We start from the raw sequence: 15197 nt of genomic DNA, 5'->3' as shown, positions 1-15197 counted from the left end.
AAGGTGAGCAACGAGTTCTGGTCTGGAATTGGGATTTAGTTTGGATTTGTGTTCCCACTGCCGGCTCCATTCCACCTCCATTGTTCGTCCACTGCTGCAGATCAAACCGGAATAACCCCTAATGAAAACAGCACAGCACGGACAAACAACAACAATTGTTACCGAATCGATTGGAGGGGAGTGAGTGGACAACTCATGCTTGGAAAACAACATTGGCGGTTGGGAAATTAGAGACCCAAAGTTGATTTAATTCCACACTTCATTATTGCACTTGGGGGTACACTTGAGTGAAACTTTCCTGATTAATGATACATTTAAACATGAAATGTATTTGTAGCTCAGTTCCTGAAAATTTGAAAGTTCCTAAACAGCTATCCATAATTGTGCGGTGCCCATCCAACTGGCGGAAAGCATTCGCATATCCGTCGCCGCCATATTAGACATTCGGGGGTCTGAAATAATTTATGCCTGCCCCAGCCTGTGTCTGACCCCCTTTTGGCCACCATTCTGCTTAGTTCAGTCACTGGCAACCGGCAGTGGGGATTCCGGGCTGGGATGATACATGGACAGCATCGGAAATTGGTCGATTAGGCGGGGGAAATATTTCAAATGTTCTACAACAATGAACGACATGAAGCCGGCGACTTCCTGAGCAGTGTTGGTAAACGCAATTAGGGAGTGAAAAAGTATTGCCTACAACTTTGCGCTACGTATGTATTTATAAATTTCTAATCTTTTTTTATAAAGTGAGTAAAAATATTATGGCATCAAATAAGTTTTGTTAGTTTTTTTATGTTTGTTATTTCTCAAAATTGAGCAAATTGGAAGTACCACTTAAATACTCCATTCATTGATTTGAGCTAATAATATTGTGCCCCAAGAAATTCTCCTTTTGTTTGGTCTCTGTTGAGAATTTTCCGTTTTCCCAGGGGAAATTGACTTTGCCACGAGACTTCATCTGCTGGCTGACCCGCTCACATTCGCAGACGCATTCGCATGCCCATTGTTATTGGCGCTAATTCCGACGTGCTCCCAAAAACAATTTCCTGAGAGCGCACTCGCGATTGTCGACGTCGTCGTTTCCACATCGTCTTTTGGCCACTTCGACTCGCCCCGATTTTTTAATAGATAGATACACATCGCACAGCCACAGCCACAGCCAGCGACGCGATTAACCCCCAAAAAGAAGTGTCAACTTTTAACTCAACCGCCAAATGGCCAACCCCAAGGACTCGCCACATTTTCGGGAATAATTTGATTATCTTGTCGCATCTTCCCCCAATTCAAAAAGCTGCTTTCACCATCAAAGCGAATATATAATAAACAATAGTTGTTCTCCATAATTACTAAACAAATTGTAAAGATGCAAATGATATTTATAAGGTGGTGTAATGTGTTTTTCTAGTTATAGAATACGTTTTCCCTTCATAAATATATACAAATTTATTATTATTCATGCGCAGCACCAGGAATGTCCTTTGTTATTAATTTAGCTGTACAACCATCGTTATTAACCCCGCAAAAAAGTGTCAACCTCCAGAAAAACCGAAAAGGAAAAGCCACAAGGATTCGTGTAATTTGCTGCTGCAAAAGTCTCGACGCTAGATGAGAAAACTTTACCAGCTTTTCGAGAAATCAAAGCAATTTCATTAGGGAAAAGCGTAGAAACCGAGAGTGCGAGTGGGCCAAAAGTACTGGGCGAACGAGAGGAGAGTTAATAGCCCGGTGCGTTGCTTTGGCAACTTTTGACAACATTTTGCTGCTTCTTAGTGCGCCGAGAAGGCGGTCTCGACCCTTTTGTGCGCCAAGATTAATGATGTGACTCGAGGATGACGATGTTTGGCACTGCGAGTGGGGGGTTTCTCGAGTCCTGCCATCAGGAGTCCGCCTGCTTTATGCTAATCAAATTTCCATTCCCCAGCATTGTTCTTGGCCCCGTTCGGCACTCGTCGTAAGTCATAGCACAAAAGCGAAAAAGCCAAGAGCAATTAGGCGCTACAAAGCAACAATTGCACTGATAACAACTTCAGTTCGCACAGAAAATGCTCAACTATCGTCGGGGGGAAGGTGGGAAGTGTGTCGCTCCGATGATAAGCAAAATACCATTTATAACTAGTGTAAAATCCCGAGCACGAGGAATCAGTTCTAGTTAAGCTCTTCATAGCACAAATATTAGCCCTTTTAGTCAAGTACACATACAAATTATTTTGTATACAAGGAACTCTAATGAGTCATAGAAATTCGGGCTGAGTCATTATTTTTCATCGTTATTTGGCTTATGCAATTACCTTGTAAATGATAAATTTCTTTAATAAATTATCCAACATCTACGGTATTCGCACTTGAAAAAGGCAACAAGTTACTGCTTATCAGTTAGTAAATCCCACATAAACATGTCGACATTATGAAATATAATGAACAAAAAAGTTTCAAATACAATCTGAGCAATAACCTTGATAAGGTTTCATTTTGTTTATTGATTAATAAATAATGCCGACCAAAGTTGTCGTCGCAATAATAATTAAACAATGTGAAAATTCAAATAAGCGTCGATTCTAATGGCGCCTAATGGCCCGGAAAATCGATTTCACCTTAAACAGAACTTAATGACTCTTTGTCACGCGTCAACGCGAAGAAGACAGCGCGAAAATCGGGGCCATAACAAAACAAATCGAATCAGATTGGCTGCAACGCCTACTCCAAATGAATGCCAAGGGTGTATTCCTTCGATCTGCTTTCTAAACCGAGTTTAAACCCAAATTCCAGAGCGTTAATAATAACATTCCCCCGGCCGCAATAATAACAATCCATCAACCGGTAGGTGGAAAACGTTTCCAGTGTAAAGAGTGCCAACACGTCTTTGTATAACCCCCATCGTATCGCATGTAAACAGTGTAAATATCGATAACGTTCCGGGTACTGCGTGGAAATAGGGTCAGTGCAGATTAGGAAATCGCAGCAAGACGACCACTATAGTTAAAAAAAGCCCGTTGTCACTTTTGTATAGCTATTCTTAGTCTTTAACCAATTACAACAGTGGCATTTACAAAATGAAATCGAGTCTTTGACTATTTCTAATGCAAACTATCATATAGTAAACATATCCCAAACAAACGCTGTGTGTTATCATTATTTAAAATGTCATATCTTATCACGTATTTTTGCTATAGTTTACAAGTTGAAATAAAGCAACAGGCTTGTTACATTTAATTTAAGTGGAAACGGAAGTCATTGGGAATAACATAGATCATTATCGAGTTGGTTTAGCCCGACGCAAACCGGTTATCAACTGCAATTGGCAATCACGCGAAATTCTATACACCAATTAAGCATGGCAGTACAGTAGATTTTGTGTTCTATGCCTTATTTATTTGGCTGTGGCCATAGTTTCTGGCAATACCCTGCAATTGTTGTAAATGCACTTGCAGCGGAATAGCCACGCTTATTCATTCAATTTGCTGGCACGTTTTGCATTACACACGACAACCCTGACCTACAAAGTGGCAAATAATAAAAAAATCAAGCAAACGCGACTGCTGGCCCCCTGTTTTTGTTGCCTTGCATCGAAAATTGTTTGTGCCGTTTGGCTCTGGCGCTTGAGCAGAGTTTACATTGAATGTTATAAATAAATTAAAGGAACACAGCGTGGGAGTGTGCGTGTGTGTGTGTTAGCATCGGTATGTGAGTGTATGTGTGTGCGGAGGGGCCGGACAGTCTGAGTTCCCAAGCGATGCACGGCTTGCATTCAACATTCATCGCTAATTGCAGCTGATAAGTGGACAGCATTCCTCAACGCCAAGCAGCTACGGCTAAGCCCATTACTATCGTTGTTTTTGTACCTGCATTGCAGTGCAAATTGGGAAGTTAGATTCTCTTCCAACACCAAATCTAAGGGATATTCACAGAAATATTTGTAGATTTATCTTAATCGATCAATAGCTAATTAGCTTAATATGAGATAGAAAGTATAGCTAGATTACATTTGTATATAGTAGCTTTTTCCATTTCCTGCTAAATTTACTTGCAAAGTTTACTTTGAATTATTCATGAATATAGTTATGAAAAGTTAAAAAACACTTTGCTATGCATTTTAACCCAACCTTATGAACTTCAGATAAGTGCTTCAAACAAAACAGACCGAATTTCAAGCGTCTGGCTTTTACCATGGAATTATTCGGCCATAATACTAATTGCCCTGGCGAAAACAAAGCACAAACAAACAAACCAAAGTTGGTGATTTTGTGATCTGCTGCTTTCTTCCCAGACACACACACACACTCGCACACACACAGTGCATAAAGGCTATGGCTATATGAAGCACATTTACATCTGCTTAAGACAGTGACAGATACTTTCTCTTTTCCCCGCTCGAGAGTGATGAAACTCGGGTTAAAAATAGAATGGCGAGCGAGTGGAGAGTGGACAATCGTCCCTTGCAATCATTTATAGTTTTCAGTGATTTGGTTTTTTTGATGAAAACTCATAATTGCGCTGGTTTTTGTCACTGTACAATGGCCAAATTGTTGGAGTGTCGGAGGTGTTTACAAAGTTCAAGTGTTTGGGAGCAGCTGCGCAGCCAGCGTTTATTTTTAGCCCGAAAGAGCAGCGAGAGCGAAGCAGCGAGAAGAGCGGCAAAGAGAACGTGCGCAAGTGCATTTTTAAAATCAGAATCGGATGCTGCATGCTCTCGCTCTCAGAAAGCGTGATTACGAGTTTGGTTTTTTCTATTCGTAGTTTTTTCCTAATGTGTTTGTGATTGGCATTTTCTCACCTGGTCGATCCAATGACTGTCTGCGACTCATTGGCAAAAGATTTGTGCTGCTCTTCTGTTGTGTGGTGTTTTTTTCAGGGGGTTTTAGAGACAATAACGTCGGCGAATGCAAATTATGCCAATTTTGATAGATTCATTGGTTAATTTGTTGCTGCTGCTGCTGGTTGTGGTTCCTTTTGGCTATTGCTTTTGCTTATTTCCTTTTGCCGCGCTGCTTCTTACTCAATTCTATACACTCAACACACACACACGCGGGCATCTTTCGAATTTTATTTCACACGCGACTGTTGACTTTCTTTTTGCCCCCTCTCTCACTCTTGCACGCTCTTTCTTTTTCTCACTCTCTGAGAACACGACAGATGTTGTTGTTGGGGGGCCTTTTTTTAATTTGAGGTGTTGCTGCTTCTGCTTCTATTGCAATTTGTGACGTGCTGTTGTGATTTGTTTGTTGCTGGCTTGTTGTTTGAAAAATGCTTTTTCGACAACACACATATGGGGAGCACACACACACTCACTCGCCAGCAGCCAGCACACACAAACACACACGCACGCACACACTTACGCTCGCGCGTCACGTCAATGAACGCAGCAGCACGTAGTTGTTGTTTTCGTCACTGATTCTCGCCTTCTACGCACATTTTGCTTGCTAATCGAAGCACTTGATCGGCAACTGCTCATCAGAGCCTTGTTTATTTACATTGCCGCACGGGGCTGGTGCACTTTCCGTGATTTTATGCGATTTTCTTTCGATTCGCACGGCCGTACAACGAGCGCCGCCGCCGCAAACAAAGGGAAATGGTGAATGCTAGAGCTGGAAGAGAAGCCGATGGTTAGTCGATACTATCGATGTATCCAGAAAACTGCCAGCATCGATGTTTGCCTTGCAGCCATCGATTGTTTTCACTCCGAAATTATGGTTTTCTTCAAGAATTCATTGTTAATTAATACAAGAGTCTCTTTCGGAACAGTCCGGAAAACTTTTTGCGATTTAGAAAAATTTAAGCGCGTTGTTTACGATAAACTATGAAAACTAGGGTTGACACCTGTCTGCGCGGAACTATTTCTGGTTGTAAATAAACAGCGGGACGGCAATAACGTAACGAAATTAGGTTGATTTATTTTACTAGTTTAACAAGTAAGAATATAAAGATAACCACACAACTTTTCGTTCCAAAAACCTCATATATATAACAGAACATGAAATAGCAAACGATATTTTGAAATACGGAACTGAATATACGCGCACATATGACAACCCTGAAAACAATGCAGACCAGACATTAGGTCGGGGACGTGTGCTAGAACGAGATGTCTGCTAGTACTGCTTTTATCTCTTTCGCGCACGAAGAGGTAGAGAAGAAAAAAAGCAAAACGAACTGGGCAAACTAGCGAACTTCACAAAACCCTTGACAAGACAACCGCATATTATTTGCCATTTCTCCTTGATTATTTTTACCGCGGCTGGGCGATGTATCCCTTAATGTCCGATTAATAACATATCCGCAGATTTCCCGCACTTTTGCTGCACTCCGAACTGTTGTTTTATCGACTGCCCGAAATCGATTGGTCGATTGGGCGATAAGCCCTTAAGGCGATATTTTACCAACACTGGTCGATAGCCAACTATCGTATCGTATCGCCTAATTACAAAAAAATAAATATAAATGAAGTGAAGCGGACGCAGCAACAAAAACAAAGAGATTGCTACGATCAAAATGCTACGGGTAAGTGACCTGGTCGGCGATGAAAACGCATATAGACTTCAGTATGCACCTATATCTTCCTGTACGGCAGGCAATCGGGAAACGGGACAGGGACATCTTCGAGGAGGTTTGGCCGGACAAAAGGCGAATAGTTTTAAAGCTGCTGCGCCAGGATACGGTGTCGCAGCGCGAATGGCAGGACCTATTTTTCGGCGTCCACTTCGTGTGCCTGTGGGACGAGAAGGGCGCGGCCAAGATCTACGACTGCCTGCAGCAGGACATCGTTGAGTTCATCGTCCAGGCCCAAAGCCAGGTTCAAGCGCAACGGGGCGAGCAGGCCCTTCTGGCCACCTACATCGTGGAGTGGCGCAAGTTCTTTACACAGTCCAACTACCTGCCGCTACCCTTCCGCCAGCTGGAGCAGTCGCCCCAGGTGAAGCCCTCGTCCAGTGGCAGCAGCTCCTCCGCATCTGTTTCCGCCTCGGGAGCGAGTACGAGTGCCGCTGCGGCGGCAGCATCCTCTTCCTGCAGCGGCCAGGCTGGGAAGTCAGGAGGTTCCACCTCAGCCGCAGCTGGAGCCTCCACTTCAGCCGCCGCTGCTGCAGCCTCCACATCCGCCTCCACAAGCACAGCAGCTGCAGCCGCAGCAGCTTCCGGCAGTGGGAGCACCAGCAGCAGCACCTCTACCTCCAAGAAAAACCCCACGGAGGACAGTCCTGTACGAAAACTCATGCTGGACTCCTGGAACAAGCACATCTTCCACGACATCAAGCATCGCCTGCAGGAGTCGGCCATGAAGATTGTGCACGCCGAGCGGAACGGCGATGCCTACGATGCCCAGCTAGTGGTAGGCGTGCGCGAGAGCTATGTGAATCTCTCCTCGAATGCAGAGGACAAACTAGAGATCTACAGGGAGAACTTTGAGATGGCGTACCTTAAGGCCACGGCCGAGTTCTATCGCCTGAAATCCGCAGAGCAACAGCAAGAGAACGGAGTGCTGGCCTACATGAAATACGCCGACTCCAAGTTGCGTGAAGAGGAGGTTAGGGCCAAGCGGTATCTGGAGCCCAGCAGCTTTAGTATACTCACTTACACGCTGGTAAAGGTGCTTATAGTGGATCACCTGAACTCCATCATTGCCGAGTGTCCGGCTTTGATCAGGGACTATGAAACGGAGCGATTGAATCTTATGTTCCGCCTGATGGATCGGGTTATGCATGGCGTGGGCGTGGAGGCCATGATGGGTGACCTGCAGCGGCACATCATGTCTGCTGGTCTGGCCGATATGCTTTCCGCTTCGGAGGTGATCACCCAGGACTCGGAGAAGTACGTTGAGCGGCTACTCGAGCTGTTTAACAAGTTCAGCGACCTAGTGCGCAACGCCTTCAACGACGATCCCCGCTTCCTCACTGCCCGCGACATTGCTTTTAAAACGGTAGTCAACGACACCAGCGTGTTCAAGATGGAGCTGCCCACGAGTATCGCCAATCGTGGTGTGAAATACACGGCGCCGGAGAGCAAGTGCCCGGAACTACTGGCCAACTACTGCGACATGCTGCTGCGGCGAACGCCGCTCAGCAAGCGACTCACCAGCGAACAGATTGACGCCCGTCTGCGCGATGTCCTGTTGGTCCTGAAGTACGTCAACAACAAGGACGTCTTCATGCGCTATCACAAAGTTCATTTGACAAGGCGGTAAGTTACCTTCTTAATGCAATAATTGAAGCGATTACATTCTTTAAAAAAAAACGCACATAGAAAGTAAATATGATTTATTTGATTGGAAGGTTACTCAACTCAGACAACATTCTGAAAATTCCCCGTTCATTGATATAATTTTCATGTTTCCTCCAATTACAGCTTGATTCTGGGCACCAGTGCGGACAGCGAGAAGGAGGAGGACATTGTCGAGTGGCTGCGGGAGGTGGGCATGCCAGCGGACTACGTGAATCGGCTGGCGCGCATGTTCCAGGACATAAAGGTGGGTTCTACCAGCAAATGTTTGTAACATGTTTATTCATTATTCCCTTACATATACAGGTCAGCGAAGATTTAAATACTCAATTCCGCACCTCGATAAGTCGGCACGATGCTATCAACATTAAAATACTCAACGCGGGTGCTTGGGCCCGCTGCTCGGAGCGTGTCTCGGTCTCACTGCCCATCGAGCTCGAGGACTATATCCCAGATGTGGAGGAGTTCTACAAGAAGAAGCATTCCGGCCGTAAGCTGCAGTGGTACCATCACATGAGCAATGGCACTATCACCTTTGTGAATAACTTCGGGCGCTACGATCTGGATGTGACCACTTTCCAGATGGCCGTCTTGTTTGCCTGGAATCAGCGTCAGCACGACAAAATTTCCTACGAGAATCTCCGCCTGGCCACAGAACTACCAGGTTAGGATTGCATATTTACTTTACGTTTTGATGCCAATTTTGTGTGTACTTTTAAGATCCCGAACTGAGGCGAACGTTGTGGTCGCTGGTAGCGTTCCCCAAGATAAAGAAACAGATCCTGCTCATGGAACCGGCGGCCATCAGTTCGCCCAAGGACTTTGCCGAGAACACAATGTTCTATATTAATCAGGAGTTTGCCATTGTCAAGAATGGCAAGTCCCAGCGCCGTGGAAAGGTGAGTTCGAATATTACCTCTCTTATAGATAGTCCATAACCAGATTTATCTCCCGCAGCTTAATCTCATCGGGCGTCTGCAATTGAGCACGGAGCGCTCGCAGCAGGAGGACAATCAGTCCATTGTGCAACTGCGCATTCTGCGCACACAAGAGGCCATTATCAAAATCATGAAAGTGCGCAAGCGGATGAACAACGCAGCGCTGCAGGTTGGTTGTTCAATAGCTATTTATACCGCTCAAGGGACTTAAAAAAATCTTTCCACAGGGTGAACTCATCGATATATTGAAGAACATGTTCCTGCCGTCCAAGAAGATGATCAAGGAGCAGCTGGAGTGGCTGATCGAGAACAAGTATATGAGACGGGACGACGATGATATCAACATGTTCATTTATGTAGCCTAAGCAGCTGCTCCTGATCCCGGCTCTAGTCTCAAGTCCCGTCTATGCAGTCATTCCCATTTCCATTCCCTCACATGCTACTCAAAAACTATCGCTGCTGCGATTTTAATCTCAACGCCGACGTGCTCAAAGCACGCGCCCTTTTTCTGTCTACGGAATTGGATAATTGTATTATATGGAAACGTGATCCGCTACTGACATTGCGTCCTCAGAGCATTTAAAAGACCCACACTCCAATCGGCAGCCGTTTCTCGTGTCCACGTCCTGTATTCATATATGTATCTGTATTTGTGAAACTTTGTATTTTTATATTGGCCCACTGGCTGCTCTGCGTAGCTCTAGGTATTATGTTTTGTGCGCTACTTGCACCCTGGAAATTCCACGCCCACGCCCACGCCCTGCCCCCGAGTAATATCGATCGATAGCGTTAATCTAATCAACCTGCTGTTTTCTATGTGTGTAGTTCTCCCTTGTTTGTTTCCGTTGCCTGGTCTTCTGTTGATTCTTGGGTACTTTGCAATGTTCCACGTGAGACTTACACGCCTACTGAAGATTGATGGAGAAGCCAATTCTTCGTCTCCGGTCGCTCCCAGCATGGAATGCCTAATCACACACAAACACTCACTCACACGGGATCGCTAAACTATAACTAAAATAGCAATACTTTATGTTTAAGTTAATGAATAAACTTGGTTCTACACATAATGAAAGCGAATCTATTGCAGTTTTATTCTTTTTTGGTTATAGTAACTGAAGTGCAACCTAGAAAAAGATTTCAAATAAAATCAACAGCATGTCATTATACCATAATGCTTAGTTTCTTTATTTAACTTACATTTGTAGGGGCGGATGTTAGGTTAGTGTTCTTAAGTAAAACCTATATAAATAATATAAAACAAGGACAAATGTGGGACAAAACCTAACTTAAATTTCTGCAAAAAGTCCACCAAAATACCGAGACAAGTGTTACACAATTGTGACATACAATTAACCCATTAAAATTTAAGTAAATATCGAAAATGGACTCAAACCTATAAATATATTCAAGGACAGACAAGTAGGGCATTTTAAAAAACACGTATAAATAAAAAGGAACCCTATGCTATTCTAGCTGGCACTATCATCTATGACTTATGATCCTATAGCTAAAATACTATTGAAGCGAGCATATGTCTCGGTGAGGGCAGGTGGATCTTTTTCATAAAAAAGAAACAGCTAGCTCTTTCATATCAAATATAAGATCAAACGTTTCCAAAAAGCCATTGACTTAAGGTTAATCGTTCCACCTTTTTATCTTAGGGAGGAATCACGGCCGCACATGAATGGGAATCTACCGTCGTTTCCGACCTTTCTTATAGCCCTTGCCATACCATCCTGCTTGGGTTCGCGCCAGTTTGCGTGGAAAACTCGTGCTCAGCTGCTGTTTTCGCTTCGCCGTTTCGGCTGCTGCTATGTGCGCCAAGGATATATTCTCATCGTAATCATCGTCATCGTCGGAAGTTGGACAGCACTCACAGACCACGAATCGACCGCTCCTGGCCCGTTTCTTGTGTTTGCGCTGACTGAGGTTCCACCGCCGATAGAACTGGCACTCCAGCTCCGCGTACCGATCGAAACAGAAGAAACAACTGGCAGCGGATCTGTTCATCGCAAAGTTCGGTACCACCTGCGAGTTCCAAATATTGAGATCCGCTGGTGGTGGGATCAGAATGCTATGCAGACCAGAGTACGCGTACTTGGCATCGTACCAGGTGGGTAATTGGCGGAGCAGCTCCTCATCGTTGTTCTGCCTCAACAAATCCACCTGGGCCAGCTCGCTTTCCTCCTCCTCTTCGTTATCATGCTCTGTGGCAGATTCACCATCGCCCTCGCTCTTTATCTGTATGGAGGCAGGTGGCAGGATCAGCTTGGGCTCAACAAACGGTGTGGACAGTGGAGCTCCTATGGGCACCAACGGTGGCAGCTGAAGTGGTTCTAGTCTTGTTTCAATTGGGACCGCGGGCAAACTTTCCGCATGAGTTTTCTGAATGGCGACTAGTTTAGGCAGCTCTGGAAAACCATTACTCGGCGTTTCCTCCGTCTCTTCTTTGAGCGAAAGTGGTTCCAGCTTGGGCAGCAGCTCCAAAAGTTGCAACTCCTGCTGAAAAATAGTGTCCTGACACTCGGTTTTCTCCAGCTTCACTTCAGTCTCTATTTTAATGGGCGACTCCTGCTTGATTGAGTCGGTCTCTGTTTTAACCTCTCCATTTGTTTTCACCTGCTCGACCTTAATTTCCTCATCCTGGCCATTGAGTAGCTTGAATTTCTGTCGGAGCTCCAGGTTAGTCTTAACCCTTCGACCATTTTTGATGGGTGTGCGAATGCGGGGACCCTTGCCGATGGGAAGATCGCTGTAGTTATAACTACAGCTCTCGCTGGAGATAGTGGAGTCTTGCGTTTCCTCAGTGGTGGTGGTAAAGGCCTCCTCCTCATCGGCATTCTTAAGCAAAGGTTGTGTGAGCGTGTGCAGTTCCTCGGGCATCAGAAGCGAAGCATGTGCGAAAATGGGATCCTTTTCTTTCGTGTAAACGGGAACTGGAATGTGGAGAAGATGCATCAATTGGGACATCACTTGATCGCATTTCCCATTAATCTTAATGCTAGCAATCCCATCCTTAGGCGTCCACTGCAAGTTGACCACACAGATTTTGGCCCGTTGACGGGTAGGCCGGTCCATCTGCCACAGCCAAGTGTACTTCTTGAGAACCTTAAGACTGGAGCCCAAGCAGAGAATCACATCCGCTCGCTGCGCATTTGCAGTGGCTCCCGTCCAATTCAATGGCCACTTGACGTTCCCCCGCTCACCGAAGTGCACAATGGTGTCGTACAAAGGTTCTGAGCAGCGATGGCATAAGCGGTGGGTCTTATGGCAGTAGCGGGCGGTCATCTCCGTGGTGTCAAATTGGCGCCAGTAAACGCTGTTCGGTCGGCAGTTCTTGCACACCTCCACGTACATGTTTCCATGGATTTCGGACAGCGAATGCCTTGGCAATCCAGATCGCAAGTGCAGGCCATCACAATTCTGGGACACCACGTGGTGCAGCAATCTGCGGCGATGCAGTTCATAGAGTGCCATGTGTGTGTAGGTGGGATTCGCGCTGGATAGATCATGCTCGCCGATGTCCTGACCCTTTTGGAGCAGTGTCCATATTCCCTGACTACCGCGATAGTCCGGAATCAGGGCTGCCGTGCTTATACCGGCTCCCGTGTAGCAAACTAGATGCTTGGCCTGCGAAATTATGTTGGCCAACTGCTCCACCTTCGCCTCGATCACGTGCGGCGCATCCTCACGTTCCACCACTCGCTCCTTGTATATCTCCACCCTCTCCTTGCGCTTCTTGGTCGCCTTCACCATGTCCGGGTGTTTCTCCAAAAACTGCCGATCTTCCGTCGAGCGCAGAGAGTCGCATTTTCGCAATATCATCGAGACCTGAAATATTTTCATAGATTAGCATAGGCTTGATAGGCGTAAATGGCTTAAATTACAGATTATCATATAATAAAAAAATTAAAGGGGCTACCTTTTACACACTCAAAGATAAACAAAGATTGGTATTTGGAATGGATTTTTGTAGTTTTAAAACAATCTAAATTGAAACCTGCTCTGCAAGCGTATGAAAGCACACACACAGGCGCACTAATTACCCTTCGCATGGCATCCTTGCGTCGCCGCTTCTCGTTATCCTTCTTGGCAGGATTCATCTTGGCCCGCGTTATATAAGACTGCGCCACGTCCATCTCCTGCTTGGGTTCCATCTCCATGTGCTGCTCCTGCTGTTTTTCCTCGTCAAGATCCTTCTCCATGATCCGGCACAATTGGCAATTATGCGGGGACAAATTAAAGTGCGCCGCAGCCAGGAAAGGGAAAGTGTGATGTGGAATCCTGCGCAGGATGTCCGCTTACATCTTATGCGGATGCGGATTTAGACTTCTGGCCATTGGTAATTTGCAATCCAAATCCAGCTACGACTTTTGTTTTGTAAATGTTTCTTTTTTTTAGGAAAAAAAGGTAAACAACTATCGATTACCGCATCGATAGGTTCGGTCTATCGATGACAAAGGAATGAATCGCTTCCACTGAGCAGAGATTCTAAATTAATCGGACTGTTAAAGGGACTTTTAAAATGTTTTGGAAAAGCTTATCACATAACTACAGTTGTCGTGTAATTAAGTAAACGTTTTTCATGGTTTTTCATACCCAAATGCATCTTTTTACAGATTAGGAAAGAATTCATATATTATCATTCTACAGATCCTAATAAACTACAATTTAAAATGTGGCCAACGTTCGGGTTATCCAGCCTAAATAAGGATGGACGCGTGTGTAGATTCCGGGTATTCCTGGTGATCCACAGGACAATCCGGCCGACGTGATTCCCACAACCACGTACATGCAGGGATATTCCCGATGGTACATGAGCAAAGGTCCTCCCGAGTCGCCGTCACAGGTGTCCTGGGCCATCTGGGAACCCACACAGAGTTGGTTATTTGCATCGAATCCTCGCGGGAACTCCTCCAACTGTCGGGTAAGCAGTTTCTTGCACACCTATGTATAAGTGATTAATTTTAGTTCAATATTTTCAATAGCCAAAGCCATCTCACATACCCCATATCCGTAGCGCTGCAACTTCACCTTCAGCAGCTGGGCGGATGGCTTTAGGGCCAGGCCAGTGCTTCCCCAGCCAACGGCTATGAAGGAGTCGGATGAGCTTTCGTCCTGGAACGGCAGACAGGCCGGATGCTTATACAGGTCAAAGACCACGGCTTCCGTTAGTTTGATAAGCCCTATATCATGATAGAACTCCGGATCTTCGTAGCCCGGATGCGTTTTATACCCAGCAACCATATAGTCTCTGGGCGCCGCATCCTCATCGAACGAATCAAAATCAAGTTCGCCCAATCGCACGACATTCACCTCTCCCCTGATCGAATATTTGAAATTAAAGTGAGTGTTTTTTGAATAAACTAATGGTTATTTTATGATAATCGAAGCTAGGGCCAGCAAAAAGCCCCTACTTACTTTTCCGATTCCAAGCAGTGTGCTGCGGTTAAGACGAACCGTTCGCTGATCAGAACGCCACCACAAAACCAGTCGGAACGACTGCTCGGATCTTGGCGACGCCCCAAGCGGGCCATGTGCGGAAATTCCCTGGGCTGGGCCGGGTGACCACCGACGATGAGCGGCGTGTAACTCCTGCAGTTGTCTAGGATCCGGCTCTCAATCGGAGCACCGGGGAACAGGAATCCAAACTTGATTCTCTCCTCAAAAACGCTCTTTTTGTATCTCGTGCAAGCTGAAGTTGGACAAATTGGAAATTTCATTATGATAATCCAGTATTAATCAGACTGATACCATCTTGAGCGTACACAAGTTCCTAAGGACCACTTGCAAGTTGATGGCTACTTCCTTGTCCACTTACATCCGGCAATATCCATATCCAGCTGCTGGCCAAAAACACATGCCAGCGGAACGATCAGCTGGGAGAGCAGCCTCCACATCTTCATCTTCAGTTGGCGATCGGTGATCGACTGTGCGATCCGAACGGGTTTGGCTCCCAATTAGTGACCGATCGATTAGCTGCGGAATCCCCTTTTGGGGTCGAGTCTAAAGCGGTTAAAAGCTAATAAAATCCCCGCTCTTCCCACAATT

At 45.5% G+C, this 15197-nt stretch overlaps 4 protein-coding genes across 4 annotated transcripts in view; 1 reads left to right on the top strand and 3 right to left on the bottom strand.

The window, feature by feature from the left end:
• LOC122622706 (nuclear receptor coactivator 6) overlaps nt 1-6326 on the bottom strand; it is a 45198-nt gene extending 38872 nt beyond the window's left edge. Inside the window, exons 1-2 of the mRNA XM_043801361.1 lie at nt 6228-6326; nt 4772-5582 (exon numbers count right to left, since the gene is read on the bottom strand). Coding sequence (XP_043657296.1) covers nt 4772-4802 — 31 coding nt within the window. The 5' untranslated portion in view covers nt 4803-5582; nt 6228-6326. The remainder of the gene's footprint in view (nt 1-4771; nt 5583-6227) is intronic.
• Nucleotides 6327-6351: 25 nt separating this feature from the next.
• Nucleotides 6352-10184, top strand: LOC122622708 (cullin-5). Its single transcript, XM_043801363.1, has 7 exons — nt 6352-6495; nt 6566-8169; nt 8335-8455; nt 8515-8872; nt 8929-9107; nt 9166-9315; nt 9374-10184. Exons 1-7 carry the CDS (start codon nt 6487-6489, stop codon nt 9509-9511), a joined length of 2559 nt encoding a protein of 852 aa, XP_043657298.1. The 5' UTR covers nt 6352-6486; the 3' UTR covers nt 9512-10184.
• Nucleotides 10185-10304: 120 nt separating this feature from the next.
• LOC122619993 (NAD-dependent protein deacetylase Sirt7) lies at nt 10305-13560 on the bottom strand. Its single transcript, XM_043797245.1, has 2 exons — nt 13193-13560; nt 10305-12977 (listed from the first exon to the last, which is right to left on the bottom strand). The coding sequence occupies exons 1-2, from the start codon at nt 13349-13351 to the stop codon at nt 10839-10841; spliced, it is 2298 nt and encodes a 765-aa protein (XP_043653180.1). The 5' UTR covers nt 13352-13560; the 3' UTR covers nt 10305-10838.
• A 251-nt stretch (nt 13561-13811) lies between these two features.
• On the bottom strand, nt 13812-15186 carry LOC122622623 (serine protease snake). Its single transcript, XM_043801209.1, has 4 exons — nt 14968-15186; nt 14568-14841; nt 14154-14469; nt 13812-14093 (listed from the first exon to the last, which is right to left on the bottom strand). The coding sequence occupies exons 1-4, from the start codon at nt 15050-15052 to the stop codon at nt 13818-13820; spliced, it is 951 nt and encodes a 316-aa protein (XP_043657144.1). The 5' UTR covers nt 15053-15186; the 3' UTR covers nt 13812-13817.
• Between the last annotated feature and the right edge of the window lie 11 nt (nt 15187-15197).

This window comes from Drosophila teissieri, chromosome 3R, assembly GCF_016746235.2.
Source record: "Drosophila teissieri strain GT53w chromosome 3R, Prin_Dtei_1.1, whole genome shotgun sequence".
Classification (NCBI taxonomy): domain Eukaryota; kingdom Metazoa; phylum Arthropoda; class Insecta; order Diptera; family Drosophilidae; genus Drosophila; species Drosophila teissieri.
This window is presented reverse-complemented; position numbering and strand designations above follow the sequence as displayed.